Raw genomic sequence first — 18,302 nt, 5'->3', positions numbered from 1 at the left:
GGAATGTCCACCAGAGCTGTCGCCAGATAATTTAATGTTAATTTCTCTGCCATAAGTTGTCTCAAAAGTCGTTTTAGGGAATTTGACAGCATATCCAACCGGCCTCCCAACCGCAGTCCACGCCAGCCCAGGACCTCCACATCCGGCTTTTTCACCTGTGGGATTGTCTGAGATCAGCCACCCAGAGAGCTAATGAAACTAAGGAGTATTTCTGTCTGTAATAACATCCTCTTGTGGGGAAAAACGAATTCTCTCTCATTGGCTGAGCCTGGCTCCCCAGTGGTTGGGCCTTTCTCCCAAGTGGGTGGGCCTATTTACTCCCAGGCCCACCCGTGGCTGCGCCCCTGCCCAGTCATATGAAATCCACAGATTAGGGCCAAATTCATTTATTTCAATTGACTGATTTGCTTATATGAATTGTAACTCAGTTAAATCATTGACATTTTTGCATGTTGTGTTTATATTTTTGTTCAGTATATTAAAAAGGAGGCTGTAGTCACAAGTAAATATGTCTATATGTTATATATTTGATGAATTCTGATAACAATCTTAATTTTTTCAATAATTAAATAAGTATTAATGTTACACAATTAACTACTAATACCAATATAGTATTTCATTCGAGTGGCAGCACCTTAGGGCAGCAGTATCTATGTACAACACTGGTCACTTTAATGCTTACATACTGGTTTACCGACTTCATATATATATACTGTATTCTAGTCAAGGCTCATCCTATATAACTACTGCTGTACACATCTTTTCTATTCATATACTGTCCATACTGTCTGTACACACCATTATATACACAGTGTACAAAACATTATGAACACTTTCCTAATATTGAGTTGCAGTGTGTCTTGTTTGCAATGAAACTGTCCCTGTTTGTAAATAATTCAATCTGGGACCTCATTAGGAATCTGAGCATGGTACTTTCAAAAGTTAGGCCTACCATTCCATCCCAGGCCTACAGACGCAGGAAAAATATGCTTTAACTGCTGGCTGATCTTCTTCCTTGGCTTAACCCAATGAGAGAAGGTCACAAGTGTTTCCCTAAAAGCTGTCTGGGTTTAGAAATGTTCTATTGTTCAGAAAGCGAATAGGTTAATCAATTGATAGTGACAGAACTAGATTACATCCCAAGTAAAGTACATTTTGTGTCTCCTCGGCTATAAAAGGTTGTAGCTATTTACTATTTTGTTGCAGTACAACCTGTAATTTAAATGTATTTTTATTTGGATTTCATGCAATGGACATAAACAAAATAGTCAAAAAATTGAAAAGTGGTGCGTGCATATGTGTTCACCCCCTTTGCTATGAAGCCCCTAAATAAGATCTGGTGCAACCAGTTACCTTCATAATTAGCTAAATAGAGTTCACTTGTGTGCACTCTAAGTGTCACATGATCTCAGTATATATACACACACCTGTTCTGAAAGTTCCCAGAGTCTGCAACACCACTAAGCAAGTGACCAAGGAGCTCTCCAAACAGGTCAAGGACAAAGTTGTGGAGAAGTACAGATCAGGGTTGTGTTATAAAAAAATATCCAAAACGTTGAACATTTACATTTACATTTAAGTCATTTAGCAGACGCTCTTATCCAGAGCGACTTACAAATTGGTGCTTTCACCTTATGACATCCAGTGGAACAGCCACTTTACAATAGTGCATCTAGGTCTTTTAAGGGGGGGGGGGGGAGGGGGAGAAGGATTACTTTATCCTATCCTAGGTATTCACATCCCACGAAGCACCATTAAATACTTTTTTTTTTAATGGAAAGAATATGGCACCACAACAAACCTGCAAAGAGAAGGCCACCCACCAAAACTCACAGACCAGGCAAGGAGACCATTAATCAAAGAGGCAGCAAAGAGACCAAAGATAACCCTGAAGGAGCTGCAAAGCTCCACAGCGGAGATTGGAGTATCTGTCCATAGGACCACTTTAAGCCGTACACTTAGCAGAGCTGGGCTGTAAGGAAGAGTGGACAGAAAAAAGCCATTGCATGAAGAAAAAAATAAGAAATACATTTGTGGTCTTCGCCAAAAGGCATGTGGGAGACTCCCCAAACATATGGAATTAAGGTACTCTGGTCAGATGAGCTGATGATACAAACTCCCACAAAAATCCATGTTAATTCCAGGTTGTAAGGCAACAAAATAGGAAAAATGCCAAATGGGTGAATACCTTCACAAGCCACTGTATCCCCATATGCATCAGAGTCACGTCTTTCTCTGGTATTTTACAACTTGTTTCTAGCATTAAAAAAAGTGTGTTATAGATCACTTTATAAATCAGATCCTTTTGTATTTTCTTCAAAATCTTGAGCTAGCAAGGGGTAGGCTGGTGCTTTTTTCAATTTTCTTTGATAAAAAGCAGGCCTATGGCATACCCTCTCAATTCCAGTCTTGGTTTTAACTTAGCCTACTTCTGTGTCAGTGAAGAGCTGGTATTTAAAGAATGCATGATGGGTGGAGGAATTGACTATATCTATGGATATAGCAGCCTATAGCTTCATTTTGTCTGTCAAACAGGTAGGCCTACCTTTCTTAAATAGGAAGTTAAATAGAATTGTTGTTAGTAAAGTCTAATTAAAATAAAGTTTAAATGAATGCCTTATAGAATATGCCCATTTTCAGCACCATTTTAGCCCCCTCATTTCTTATATACATTAATGATATGCCAGATGCAGTAAAGTGCAAACTCTTGCTTTATGCTGATGATTCAGCCATACTGGCATCAAGGAAGGATACAGTTTATGTAGAGGAGACCCTGAGCAAGGAATTGCATTTTTTCATTAGAATGGTTGTCTGACAACAAAGTGTCACTACATTTGGGAAAAACTTAGTCTATTTTGTTTGGAACAAAATGTAGATTGCTTAGGGCTGACAAGATAATGGTAAACTGTGCAGGCAAGGAGATTGAAGTGTAACTTATCTTGGTGTGTCCCTAGATCAATCCCTTTCTGGAGACCTCATTGCTGCTAAAATTATTTCTAAATGGCAAACATATTGAAATGTTTACATCGTAACACTAGATATTTTAACATTAAAGTTAAGAAACTGCTTGTCTAAACCTTGATGCAGTGTAATTTTGATTATGCCTGCTCTGCTTGGTATAGTGGGCTATCAAAAAATCTGAAAAAGAAAATGCAGATCATGCTAAATAATGTTATGTTATGTATATGCTGAATGTCCCCCCTAGGATCCATATAGGAGTACAGGGAGGTGGGCTTGTTGACTGTGTTGACTGTCAACAAGCCTGTGACTGTGTCTTTAATCAACACAGTCACAATACCAGAGCTAGTGTTATGTCTTGTAAAATCCCAAGAGTAGACATTACTGCGAGGAGCGAGTTTTTCCATACAGGCATTTGTCTATGGAAACCAAGCCTTCTCTTTGAAAAAGAGTAAAAAAGTTTTTTTTTAAAGTAAAAATAGCTTTAAAAAGCAGGCAAAGGTTTCCATTTGGACAAGGTTGTCTAAGAAAGGGAAACCACACCATTGCCCCTTGTGCCCCCTACAGCTGGTCAGGTGTTTTTATTTGAAGGATCAGTATGATGTGCAATTAATAGATTATTAAAGTGACTATGCATAGATGACAACAGAGAGTAGCACTGGTGTAAAGAGGGGGGAGATGCAAATATTCTGGGTAGCCACTTGACTAGATGTTCAGGAGTCTTATGGCTTGGGGGTAGAAGCTGTTTAGAAGCCTCTTGGACCTAGACTTGGCGCTCCGGTACCGCTTGCCGTGCGGTAGCAGAGAGAACAATCTATGACTAGGGTGGCTGGAGTATTTGACAATTTTTAGGGCCTTCTTCTGACACCGCCTGGTATAGAAGTCCTGGATGGCAGGAAGCTTGGCCCCAGTGATGTACTGGGCCGTTCGCACTACTCTCTGTAGTGCCATGTGGTCGGAGGCCGAGCAGTTGCCATACCAGGCAGTGATGCAACCCGTCAGGATACTCTCGATGGTGCAGCTGTAAAACCTTTTGAGGATCTGAGGACCCATGCCAAATCTTTTCAGTCTCCTGAGGGGGAATAGGTTTTGTCGTGGACTCTTCACGACTGTCTTCGTGTGCTTGGACCATGTTAGTTTGTTGGTGATGTGGACACCAAGGAACTTGAAGCTCTCAACCTGCTCCACTGCAGCCCCGTCGATGAAAATGGGGCGTGCTCGGTCCTCTTTTTCCCTGTAGTCCACAAATCATCTCCTTTTTCTTGATCAAGTTGAGTCTGACCTCTGACCTATAGGCTGTATCATCGTTGATCAGGCCTACCCCTGTTGTGTCATCAGCAAATGTAATGATGGTGTTGGAGTCGTGCAGTCATGAGTGAACAGGGAGTACAGGAGGGGACTGAGCACGCACCCCTGAGGGGGCCCCTGTTCACTCAGTGTGTTGTTACCTACTCTTACCACCTGGGGGCGGCCTGTCAGGAAGTCCAGCATCCAGTTGCAGAGGGAGATGTTTACACACAGGGTCCTTAGCTTATTGATAAGCTTTGAGGGCACTTTGGTGTTGAACACTGAGCTGTAGTCAATGAATAGCATTCTCAAGTGAAATCGTCTGGGTCCACATTGTGCATTTTGTTGTATATGTCTGTTGCCAAAAATAAATTCAATTCAATTCAATGAGCTGCCCTTTTCCGATTGATTGTGTCGCTGCTTCAGGTTTCAGCACCACAATGTAAGTTACTAGAATCTGTCTTATCGTGATGTCAATGAGTCTGATAAATAGACCTACATCATGGGCAACAAACATACTGTTTTGAACAAAAATAAATTATAGTATTAGCAAGCTATCAAAGTTGACCTGGAGTCCTCCTTCTCATATTCACTTTCTCCTTCTCAAACTGAACAGAACATAGGCTAGGCCTAATCAACAAATATTCGGAAAAAGCTTTTGACAGGTTTTTGATCAGTAAGAGCAGAGCAGGCCAGGGCTCAGGGTTGGAATGTCCATTGCAGTGTGTAATACAGTGCAGCTATCATAGAAATATAACTTTGCTCTGTGCTTCTCCAAGCATGCACTTTGTAGCCGATGGTCTCAATAAAATGTCCACAGCCTTCACTAAATAGCCTATAGGCACACTTGATATTGCACGCCCAGTGGAGAATCAGAGTTGAGGGCGACATCGGGCACACAGCGATATAAATAGCCTGATAAAAAAACTAATTCTAAAAAAATGAGAAATATTGACATTTCATCAATTACAAATGACAAGACTCTCCCCTGGACTAGAGTTAAAAATACTAAACCCTCCCCCGAGGGTTTGAAATGGAAAAAGCATGACCCTCCTCCAGTTTCCTCCAGGTAACCATTATGTAAATGTGGATCTTTCCCTAAGCATTTCACTGCACCTGCGATAACATCTGCAAAATGTGTACGAGACCAGTAACATTTTATAATATACAACTACTAGAATAATATAACACATACAGTATATCAATAGATATGATGTAATTCATTGCCAATGGACAGAACACACTTACCTTGTTTCTTATGTCCCGTAGAAGACTTACAACAGAGTCCTCTTTATATGCTCCTGTTTTTCAAGATCTGCAGAGGGAGGAGCGACAGCCAGTAAGCAAACAATGATAACTACATCTACAGTATAGCAAGAATTGATCCAGAATTGTGTCGTCACGAGAGGCCATCATTTTGTGATTCCACCAAGAAAGGAGATGTTGCTGTAGCCTGGTCCAGATCTGTTTTAGCCAACAACTCTGACAATCATTGTCATGCCAGTCATGGTGCTCTTGAGTTGGACCAGGCTAAAGTGGCTGTGATATACAGTACTTCAATTATATTAAAGCCTTGGTTTGGTGTTCAAATACTGGTCCTCAGACACTTAATTTTCTCTCAGATCCTTAGTGATGTGTTCCATCCAGGTCCTCTTGACCACTTTTTCTGCCTCTGACTCCAGCTGATTGATGATTGCATCATACAACTCCTTCAGCTTTGACTATGGATCAATCCAGTCACTCACATCCTACAGGGGAAAACATGGCTTTAATTCCTCAAAGATCTCCTTTATTACCTTCTTCCTGTATATAGCTAAGGGAGCCCACAATTTCAGATGGCCAGAAAATAACTAAATAAAAACATGGTATGCATAATGCTCTAATTAATGACTCAAGGCCAAACAGACTCCAGAAAGAGATTCCAGTCATCGAGAATGAGGGCTACAGTATTGCCTCTTGTAGTTCTATTTACTGTATCCCCATTGTAGTTATTGTTGGTAAGATTTCTTCAGGGAATAAAATGACTTGATTTTCTATTATAACTAAAGGTGACCAATTATACTTGATCGTGACCTGGAAGAACATCAGCTGTTTCTCCAGGCTCCAGAAGGGGTGTTTGAGCACGCTCTCAGTAGAAGGCCTCCACTTGGGCTCTATAATCAGCATCTATTCTATCAGGTGTTTGGCCAAGTTTTCTGGGATAGTGTGAGAAACACCCTGTGGTAGGATTTTAACAGTGAGGCAACAACAATACAGAACTGATTTTTCCTGCTCAGAGTGAGGCTTTTATTTACAAAGTGAGGATAAAGAGCCGGCAAAGAGTACAATTACTTACACAATCAAATAAATAGACCTTACCCTGTCTGTCTCTAAAACCATGAGAATACAGGGTTCTTATACCCCTACCCATAATGCATTTAACCAATAAAAACAAGGCTTCTCACACACTCAACCAACATTCAAAAGACATGAATTACAATATAAATGTCTTCAGATCATAAACATACTTGAACATACAGTATACATGCACACATATCAATAGAGTGGCTTCCCCTGCTTTAAGCATGAATACAACCTGGGATATAAACATGTACATCCCCCGGGATAGGCTACTACCACATTACCCGTCCCATTCAATAACTATACAGTCGAACGCACCACTGCTTGCCCATCAATTCTCAGACCAGGAAATGAACAGAACCCTCTTCAATAAACAAAGAATAGAAGATAATCATACACATTTCGGACTACCTTCACGTTTTAAAGCTGCAATATGTCACTTTTTGGGCGACCTGACCAAATTCACATAGAAATGTGAGTTATCGATCTGTCATTCCCATTGAAAGCAAGTCTAACAAGCTGTAGATGTTCTATGTGCACTATTTATATGCTTCCCGTTCTTTAGTTTCATTTATACTCCTTTTACTTTCAGTTTTGTACATCAGCTTCAAACACCTGGAAATACAATATTCTTACTATTGAAGAGATATTTCACCACAGTTTAGATGGTGTAATGATTCTCTACACTATACAGTATATTACTTGTTTTGTCACAAACTGAAATTAGGCAAACTATTGCAATTTAAGAAACCAGGAATGGCAGAGTGATTTCTACATATTGCACCTTTAACGAACTCATCAACATTATGGGACAGACTATCATCAATCCAGATGCCTATATATTGATTAGTTGGGGACATAATCAATTAGGGCATCATCCAATGTACGTATGCATAAATCATCAGATACATTTTTTACGTGATTTGGAATATACTATATAGATTGGAGTTTTGCTGGTGTGGGATGGAGTACTTCTCAGCGGAGCGCCTGACTTCACACTATGGTCCCATTTCTTTAGTTGTTGGCTTGGTTGTCGTCACGTCAGGCTCTGGGTGTGTTCTCTCCTGCCGTCTATGTTTCGTGTTGGACTAGAGGTAGTAGTGTTGTAAAGTCAGCTCCTCAGCAAAGGAACGCACGGCGAGGAAGGTGTGTTCTCTCCTGCCGTCTATGTTTCGTGTTGGACTAGAGGTAGTAGTGTTGTAAAGTCAGCTCCTCAGCAAAGGAACGCACGGCGAGGAAGGTGTGTTCTCTCCTGCCGTCTATGTTTCGTGTTGGACTAGAGGTAGTAGTGTTGTAAAGTCAGCTCCTCAGCAAAGGAACGAGGAAAGGTGTGTTCTCTCCTGCCGTCTATGTTTCGTGTTGGACTAGAGGTAGTAGTGTTGTAAAGTCAGCTCCTCAGCAAAGGAACGCACGGCGAGGAAGGTGTGTTCTCTCCTGCCGTCTATGTTTCGTGTTGGACTAGAGGTAGTAGTGTTGTAAAGTCAGCTCCTCAGCAAAGGAACGCACGGCGAGGAAGGTGTGTTCTCTCCTGCCGTCTAAGTTTCGTGTTGGACTAGAGGTAGTAGTGTTGTAAAGTCAGCTCCTCAGCAAAGGAAGGTGTGTTCTCTCCTGCCGTCTAAGTTTCGTGTTGGACTAGAGGTAGTAGTGTTGTAAAGTCAGCTCCTCAGCAAAGGAACGCACGGCGAGGAAGGTGTGCAGCAGCAGGTGGGGGAAGCGGGAGGTGAAGTAGGAGACAAAGTCATCAGGGATGGAACCCAGAGTCTCCTGGACCTCCTTAGGAGAATCATGGTAATGGTGTTTCTATGAGAAACAACATGTTGCTTATAAAATGTCATTTACACACATTTAGTTTCTTGTGTCAGATTTACATAAATACTACATTTAACAGGTTTATGGGGGTAGTAGGTGGCATAGAGGATGCCTGCATCCTCTCATGTTTTTCACTAATGAAATAATGTTTTGCAAATATACCTGTTATTAATTATTATGCTTCATTTGTGTATTTAAAAAAAAAAATGTTTAGCCCTTTTTCTCCCCAATTTCATGGTATCCAATTGTTTTAGTAGCTACTATCTTGTCTCATCGCTACAACTCCCGTACGGCTCGGGAGAGACGAAGGTTGAAAGTCATGCGTCCTCCGATACACAACCCAACCAGCCGCACTGCTTCTTAACACAGCGCGCATCCAACCCGGAAGCCAGCCGCACCAATGTGTCGGAGGAAACACTGTGCACCTGGCAACCTTGGTTAGCGCACACTGTGCCCGGCCCGCCACAGGAGTCGCTGGTGCACGATGAGACAAGGACATCCTTACCGACCAAGCCCTCCCTAACCCGGACGACGCTGGGCCAATTGTGCGTCGCCCGATGGACCTCCCGGTCACGGCCGGTTATGACAGAGCCTGGGCGCGAACCCAGAGTCTCTGATGGCACAGCTGGCGCTGCAGTACAGCGCCCTTAACCACTGCGCCAGGAGGCCAATCATTTGTATATTAATAATAAATAATGTATTTTAATATAGTATGGCAATTGTATTTGGACAGAACACACCTTGTTTCTTATGGCACGTAGAAGACTTTTAACAGAGCCCTCTTCATATGCTCCTTTACGTTTTTCTAGATCTGTAGAAGGAGGAAACACAGCCACTAAACAAACAACAACAATTCTATTAATATACAGAATTATGATATCAAGAAAGTTTGTCATTAGTGTAATATAATACAACAACAAAACAGAGATGTTGCTGTTGTCTGGTCCAGCAATAAACTCATCTTGCAAATGTAGTCATGTCATTCATGACACCTCTGATCTGGATGTTAGTGTTACTAGAAATATACTGGAATAGAAAATGGCTTTACAGGCTGCAAAGTGTTGCTGTTCAAACGCTGATCTCAGACCAGTCACTAACCTTCCCGCAGCACTGCTGTGATGTGTTCCATCCAGTTATTCCTCACCACTTCCTGTCCCCCTGACTCTAGCTGCTGTATGATTGGACCATCCGATGTCTCATTTACAATTCTGTCACTCATGTCCTACAGGGGAAGACAGTACTTTAATTAATTCAACATCTCGTTTACCACCCTCTTGCTGTATGCTCAATGGACTCCACTATTGCTATATATTCTATTGATAGAATACCCATTGTTTCTGTTGTTGCAGTTACATTTTTCCCTACTAGAATTAAAGGATATTGTAATCTAGCTAACTGACATTAGCTATGCATTGATTATACTTAATAGTGACCTGGAAGAACATCAGTTGTTTCTCCAGGCTCCAGAAGAAGGGGTGTTTGAGCACGCTCTCAGCAGAAGGCCTCCTCTGGGGCTCCATGCTCAGCATCTGTTCTATCAGGTCTGTGGCCACGATGTCCTCTGGGAAAGATAAGACCAAACACACACACAGACACAGTAACCATGGGCAGGTTCAAGGCCAAGGCACTTTGTTCATTCAAAAACATGGTGATGAAAGTACCCACACTGGGCACACCACGTCATATGAAAGTGGACAACTGAACACACCACATCATATGAAAGTACCCACACTGGACACACCACGTCATATGAAAGTGGACAACTGGACACACCACGTCATATGAAAGTGGACAACTGAACACACCACATCATATGAAAGTCATGGATGAAAAAGTGGACAACTGGACACACCACGTCATATGAAAGTGGACAACTGAACACACCACATCATATGAAAGTACCCACACTGGACACACCACGTCATATGGAAGTACCCACACTGGACACACCACATCATATGAAAGTACCCACACTGGACACACCACGTCATATGAAAGTACCCACACTGGACACACCACGTCATATGAAAGTACCCACACTGGACACACCACGTCATATGAAAGTACCCACACTGGACACACCACGTCATATGAAAGTACCCACACTGGACACACCACATCATATGAAAGTACCCACACTGGACACACCACGTCATATGAAAGTACCCACACTGGACACACCACGTCATATGAAAGTACCCACACTGGACACACCACGTCATATGAAAGTACCCACACTGGACACACCACGTCATATGAAAGTACCCACACTGGACACACCACATCATATGAAAGTACCCACACTGGACACACCACATCATATGAAAGTGGACAACTGGGTAATATTTGGTGGAGATTTTGATCAATGAGAATATAACCTACAGTATATTCACCCACTAAAAAGACAGCCAACAGTTGTTGAAAGTTTGTTGTTATCACTATGCTTTAGACCATCTACTGTAAAAACACAACCAAATTACAATGGAACAATATTGTCCATTTTTGGTTTGTTGTTACCTAAATGTGTTATCACTGCACTTTCAATCATTTAAAACAAAGTTAAAATGTGAATGTCGGATATTGTGTTTATTTATACAACCACTTAATGTGTTATTACTGTGCTTCATCTAAAAGCACAATCAAATGAACTGGATTCAGTTGATTACATTAAAAGTAAATGGTGCAAGTGATTAATGCCATTTTGAAATTCTGCGCAGATTACATAGGAAGATATTTATTACAGTTACATCAACATGTGGCCATGGATCTGTTACTCATTTTAAGGTTGAATAAATACTGTTACAATAGTTTGTAAGATAACTTTAGGTTAAGGCTATATTACAAAAGTAATTTTGAATTGTGTTTGGTTTACAACGCAACCAAATATCAACATTTGAAGAGTTTCATTCTAAAACACTATTTATCCATTTTCAGAAAGTTTGGTAAATTAGCTTTAATTGTTTAAAGAAATGAGGAAAGAGATTGGTGTGTTTTTTCACAATCTAATCATGGCATGGGGTTGTTCAATGACAGACGTGTTTGTTTAAAATATATCACTTGAATGTTTCATTTGAGTTTTTTTTGCTAAATGCTATATATCTGTCTCACTCAAAGATAAATAATTTGTACTGCTAGGTTTTACACATGCAAATGTAACAAATAACGAATTGTTTACTAAAGAAATGTACAAATTATACTTTGTGACATCAATATTACAACTTTTTTGTATCATTCAATACAGTAATATCTGTATGTCAAACATTTACATGAACATTTTAGTCATTTAGCAGATGCTCTTATCCAGAGTGACTTACTTAGTGCATTCATCTTAAAATAACTAGGTGAAACAACCACAAATCACAGTCAAATATCCATTTCAGCTAAATAATGGACATATATAGTTTAGCAAAAAAACAACATTTTCATACACATCATACAAATCTATGAATAAAAACAGTAATATTTTCATACACATGAAGGTACCCATAAGCAATCATTTGTGAAGAAAAAACACAAATGTGAAAAATTGGTAGTTGTAGCGTTTTGGAAATAAGCTCTTCATTTGAAGGAGATTATCTTCTGTTTAGATAGTTCCATCTGTGCCACTGACTTAGTCTGGCTTAGACTGGCTTTAATTACAGTTTGTCTACAAATTAATCATTTAGATGTTGGATGTGCGTCTCCAAAAATCTAAGTTACAGAAATAGGACAAAATCAAATCAGATCAACCTTTAAATGCACTTTAAAGGTGCACTATGCAGAAATCGCTCTGTCATTTCCTGGTTGTTAAAACTCGAATAGTCTGCCTACTTTCAATTTATGTTACAAAATAAGCTAGTATAGTGTAGAGCAGGGGTATTCAACTCTTTCCCTACGAAGTCCGGAGCCTGCTGGTTCTCTGTTCTAACTGATAATTAATGGCACCCACCTGGTGTCCCAGGTCTAAATCAGAACTTGATTAGAGGGGAACAATGAAAAAATGCAGTGGGACTGGCTTCGAGGTCCATAGTTCAGTTTGAGGGGTGTAGAGAATCCATATAAACTGCTGTGAAGTATAATTACCATAACCAAAAACATTGTTGTCTCAACTGTTTGAAACTGGTTTACAAATCCAAAGTAGAAGACGCAAAAACAAAACATTAGAGCAGGAAGTATAGAAATAGAGCACATAGAACAGCTCTACTGCTACTTAGACTGGCTTTCAAGTAGAATGATGGATCTATAACTAACATTTCTATGTGAATTTGGTTGGGTTGCCCAAAAAGTTACATATTGCCACTTTAAATAAACTTTGATTTCATTTTTAATTTGTAGATTAAAGTTTGAAACCCTAGGCCTATATGTATTGTCAATTTTATTTGAATCCTGGGCTAAATATAAACAATAGCTGTTGATGTCTTGGTGTATAGGCCTAAATAGCATCATGGATGATATATGATTGATAAAGTATGTTTACCTTTAATTTGCTCTGTTAAACCTCCACTTTGGAATTACTTCGATAGCAACAGTGAATCTATTTAGGTTTTAAGTGGAGATCTCTCAGCAATCCTTCTCATGATAGCACATTGGTAACTGACTATTAAGCAGGACTGGGCTTGGTCAAAGCCCTGGATGAAAGGGATAGCTGTAGATAGATCTATTCCCCAGTAGGAGGTGCTGCCCAGCCTATAGTTATTTACTGATAGTGTATACAACGTTGAAGATCTGACTAGGGTTGAAAAGCTATCAGTCCTTTACCAAAGTTACTGGAATTTTCAGTACTTTTGGTAATTAAAAATCTATGTCAATCTATGTAACTTTGTTAATTTATACTTTAACTACTTTTTTGAAAAATATGTTCATATATAGTATTCATTTTATATTTCTGTGTCCATATTCTCTTTGAGTTTCTAGTAGATAGACCATTATTTTTCAAGAGAAAATAGCCAAAGGAATGAAAAAAGTATCTTATCAACAATGGCATTATTTTCAATTACCTCTGAAACTCATCCAACTATTAATGATTTTCTCAACTGCCACCAGTTTGATTCCAAAACACTGACAATAAATACATATTCACATACTGTAGCAAAATAAATAAGTGTGTAAAAAATATATAAAGATAAATGAAATATTCTGGTAGATTCTGGTAGTTTACTAGTAAACTTTGAAAGTTTCCAGTAATATACCCTCCCTTTGCAACCCTGGATCTAACATTGTTTCAATGGAACAAATTCAACATATTTTATATAAGGTTTGTCTATGTTGAACATTGGTTACCAAGATGACATAATCCTGTGGTTGAAATTTCACCCTCAAAACAACAGTTTACGTTTTTGACTTTTTGCAAATTCAATATATTTTACACATAGATTCTACATCCCAATACGTTGGCAAATTACATTCAAACAACGTTGATTTAACCAGTTTGTGCCCAGTGGCTATTTCATCTGAACCAAAGTGATGATTATAATGAAGAAAGACACAGAATTTTAGTTGAGACAAAGATGATGACAAAAGCAATCAATGGCAGTGCTTATTATAACATTTTATCAGGTCTCTCTCAAAGACAACATTTGAGATCACTATTCCATAGGGTCAAATTCTGGCTTGGTGTCTACAGATGTAGGATCTTAATTTGAATACTCTTTTGTTGTTGAGAATTTTCCTGCTTGACAGGAAATGCAAACTTGTAGTGTATGTGGTAAAAAAAAGTATTCTAAAATGTGTAAATTCCACTTTGAAATTTCTGAATTGATTTGCCCTAACAAAAAAATGTATTAATCCCTACAAAAATGTTAATTAAGTATAAACTAAATAATAATTCATATTTCCTGTTGCTGCAAGATTATTTTCCTGCTGTAGCAAACTAGCTCAAATTATGATCCCACATTTACATGGGCCATTTACAATGAGAACAATACTAGTTTTGGTTAATCATAAGAGAGAAGGCACAATGTTTCAGGTCAAATATTTATCAACAATATGCCATTTAAAAACCCACAACCACCATTAGCAAATAGCCTACATTTTCTTTATAGTTCATTTTCAAAGTTAGGCTACATGATGCCACTGCAAAGAAATTACAATTTTCCTTTACTTTAAATTCATTAGTACTCTGATGATCATTTCAGAAACAACCTGTCACATCTGCTCCTGCCACACCCCCTAGTGGACATCCGGTGTCTCCTTGACCTGCAGCCATTGCTACAGTAGACTCTCTCTCTCTCCCCTCCCTCTCTGTTTGTGTGTGATTATGTGGTTGGAGACACGTGTGCTGGAGCCAGAGCGGCTCCTTACCAGCTGCAACCCGTTCCATAATCAGGAACTCTACAAATACTCAGTCCTGCCACTTCCACTCTGCCAGATTCTAATCTCTGTTCAGTCAGTCATGCTTCTAGCTATTTGTTATTATTTAAGATCCTGTTGTGCCTGTTTCCTTGCCTGAAGCTGTTTCTCCTCTTACTGCAGTTTTGCTGCTCTGACTCTGGTTCCTGTCTCCTGTTCCATATCGCACCACCGTGCTACTCTGTCTGCATTCAACTCACCCTCACTCCCTTGGATTCCCCTCCGGATCTGTTTACCCTGTCCCAACCTAGCTCACTCCAACCTCAGCCTCTACATCTGGTTTCCTACAACTCACCCTCACTCCCTTGGATTCCCCTCCGGATCTGTTTACCCTGTCCCAACCCAGCTCACTCCAACCTCAGCTCTCTACATCTGGTTTCCTACAACTCACCCTCACTCCCTTGGATTCCCCTCCGGACCTGTTTACCCTGTCCCAACCCAGCTCACTCCAACCTCAGCCTCTACATCTGGTTTCCTACAACTCACCCTCACTCCCTTGGATTCCCCTCCGGACCTGTTTACCCTGTCCCAAACCAGCTCACTCCAACCTCAGCCTCTACATCTGGTTTCCTACAACTCACCCTCACTCCCTTGGATTCCCCTCCGGACCGGTTTACCCTGTCCCAACCCAGCTCACTCCAACCTCAGCCTCTACATCTGGTTTCCTACAACTCACCCTCACTCCCTTGGATTCCCCTCCGGACCTGTTTACCCTGTCCCAACCCAGCTCACTCCAACCTCAGCCTCTACATCTGGTTTCCCACAACTCCTCCGAGCTTCCCTGGATCTGCACTTCATCTCTCCCTGTGTTACAATAAATATCTTGGTTCATTCATCCCTGTTTCCTGGTCTGAGTCTGCTCTTGGGTTCCCCTGTGCTAACACAACCTTTCAGTTGTACACTAACCTTACCATGTTTGTCTTTCTGTAATCCGTTAAGGTTGTATTTGCCATCCATGATATTAGCAGTCTGCCGGTAGGGTTCTCCAAAGGGATGTTTGCCTCCTGTCAACACATAGTAAAACACACAGCCAGCAGAGAAGATGTCCACAGCACTGGTCTGTAGAGGAAGAGGAGTGTCTTTAATAATAGTTGTTTCAGAACAGTACCACAATCACTACTAGTTCTAATCTAAAGGCAACCTTAAAGAATAGTTCACAAATTTGTCAGACTATAGTTAGGTTTCCATCCAATTGGTGACAGATTTTCATGCGAATATTCTAAAATCTACATAAAGAAACATTTGCGTTTTCCTGCCTGTAGTGTGTTCCCACCAACCGGACTTGTTAAGGATAACGATCAGTGCATCATGACGTAGTTCACACATTTCCTTTTTTGTCATGTACGGAATCAAACTCAATGTTTCCATTGCATTTTCAATTCTACTCATAGTTTTGTCACAAAAACGGTTGAATTCAATAGAAATGTGCCTACTCTATATCTGCTCTCTAGCTAGCAGATACAGTCAGGGTAGGCTAGTTGACATGATGAGATTATGATGGATAAGAGCGAGAATATTTTTGTCAAATGGAAGTCAAACATCGATCATCATGTCCCCAGAATAAGACCCTCGATATTTATTGGAAAGGAGCATCAAGCTCATCACCTTTCACTTTTTGGGGGCAGCAGTGGTTAGAGCGTTGGGCAAGTAACCGAAAGGTTGCTAGATTGAATTCCCGAGCTGACAAGGTAAAAATCGGTCGGCAGTTAACCCACTGTTCCTAGGCCGTCATCGTAAATAACAATGTGTCTTTACTGACTTTCCTAGATAAATAAAGGTAAAAAATATTTTAAAAATCACACTCCTGTCAAGTTCATAATTTATTTCATGTGTAGCCTAATAAACAGCTTGGTTTCCGAAGTCATAGTGGGAGAACCACACAACATATGACGTGACTCCAAGTTTACTTCAGTATGATGGTTGTTATATCAATATTTGAGCATGAAGCCGTTTCTACTGCCATTTCCCGCATAAATAATTTTACAGACACAAAAATATCCCACCATGTCGAACGAACAAATGATCTATTGGCAATCATAAACTTGTATAGAAACTTCCTGGTTCCATCATTTTTAATGGTATAAACATTTTGGATTAAAGGGGTTATTGTCTAATGTCGAGCATGGTCCTAAAGATAGATGGTGCCTACTATCTTTCTTATGTATGTGTAATATACTGTAGCTTGATCTCCACAACAGAAGATCAACTTTGATTTTAGGGTGAACTGTTCCTTTGAGCAATGGGCCATTCCTGTTTAACTCCTGTAAGGAAATGCCAATTAGCCTATTTCATCACATTTATTTTCTGGATTATCTCTGAATCTGTAATGACTTGAACAGTTCTCTGGTCTAGTGTAAAGATCAGGAGCCACTCACAGGGTTTACTCTCCTGCTGTCATCCAGGACCTCTGGGGCATTCCAGCCCATGGTGCCAAGGGCTCCCGACCTCATACTGTAGCTTTGTCTGCCGTCCGCTAACTGCTTACTCATCCCAAAGTCTGAGATCTTGACCGTGACTGAGTCAGAATGGTCTTTCAACAGGATGTTGTGGGGCTTCACGTCACGGTGGACTGGGGAGAAAAGATCAGGATGAATCAGTCTACTGGAGTTGTGGGAAGATCATAGATCTGATCAATGATAATATAAAGAAAGGTCATCAATACTGTAACTTCATTAGGATTATCTACAGTCTACAGTATATACTGGGCTCCTGAGGGTTGCAGCAGTCTAAGGCACTGCATCTCAGTGCTATGGGTGTCACTATAGACCCTGGTTAGATTCCAGGCTGTATCACAACCGGCCGTAATTGGGAGACCCATAGGACGGCGCACACTTGGCCCAGCGTCATCGGGTTTGGCCAAGTGGTTTCTTAACTGGCTTGCCTAGTTAAATAAAGCTTAAATTAAACTTTTTAAAAATGTAATTAGAACCTATGTTGTGAGAGTGCAGGTGTTCCAGTCCTATCATGGTCTGCTGCAGCAGCATCACTGGGTTCAGTCCGCGAAGGTCAAAAGGATTTTCTTCAGTAAAACACTGGAAGAGACACCCAAGTATTAGTGCGCTGATGAACACCAAGCATTCTAACCTTGGAATGTACACTGAACAAAAATATAAACGCAACATGTAAAGTATTGGGCCTATGTTCCATGAGCAGAAATAAAAAATCCCAGAGATTTTCCATACACACAAAAGTTGTGTTTCTCTCAAATTTTGTGCACAAATTTGTATACATCCATTAGTGATAATTTCTCCTTTGCCAAGATAATCCATCCAACTGACAGGTGTGGCATATCAATAAGCTGATTAAACAGCATGATCATTACAGAGGTGCACGTTGTGCAGGGGACAATAAAAGGCCACTCTAAAATGTGTAGTTGTCTTACACAAACACAATGCCACAAATGTCTCAATTTTTGAGGGAGTGTCCAGCAACTTCGCACAGCCATTGAAGAGGAGTAGTACAACATTCCACGGCCCACAATCCACAGCCTGTGTTGCAGTGCATGAGGCAAATGGTGGTCACACCAGATACTGACTGGTTTTCTGATCTACGCTCCTACCCTTTTTAAGGTATCTTTGACT

At 40.4% G+C, this 18,302-nt stretch overlaps 1 protein-coding gene across 2 annotated transcripts in view; it reads right to left on the bottom strand.

Annotated features, from left to right (window-relative positions):
* Nucleotides 1–8,180: 8,180 nt before the first annotated feature.
* The window catches only part of LOC115121974 (serine/threonine-protein kinase/endoribonuclease IRE1-like), a 20,550-nt gene continuing 10,428 nt past the window's right edge, over nt 8,181–18,302 (bottom strand). For both annotated transcript variants that reach the window (XM_065010431.1, XM_065010432.1), the window contains 7 exons: nt 17,651–17,753; nt 17,097–17,290; nt 15,633–15,780; nt 9,828–9,955; nt 9,493–9,616; nt 9,135–9,205; nt 8,181–8,385 (listed from right to left, as the gene is read on the bottom strand). In XM_065010431.1, coding sequence (XP_064866503.1) covers nt 8,218–8,385; nt 9,135–9,205; nt 9,493–9,616; nt 9,828–9,955; nt 15,633–15,780; nt 17,097–17,290; nt 17,651–17,753 — 936 coding nt within the window. In that variant the 3' untranslated portion in view covers nt 8,181–8,217. The remainder of the gene's footprint in view (nt 8,386–9,134; nt 9,206–9,492; nt 9,617–9,827; nt 9,956–15,632; nt 15,781–17,096; nt 17,291–17,650; nt 17,754–18,302) is intronic.

Source organism: Oncorhynchus nerka, linkage group LG26 (assembly GCF_034236695.1).
Source record: "Oncorhynchus nerka isolate Pitt River linkage group LG26, Oner_Uvic_2.0, whole genome shotgun sequence".
Taxonomy (NCBI): Eukaryota; Metazoa; Chordata; class Actinopteri; order Salmoniformes; family Salmonidae; genus Oncorhynchus; species Oncorhynchus nerka.
The sequence above is the reverse complement of the archived record's forward strand: the minus strand, read 5'-3'. Positions and strand labels throughout refer to the sequence as shown.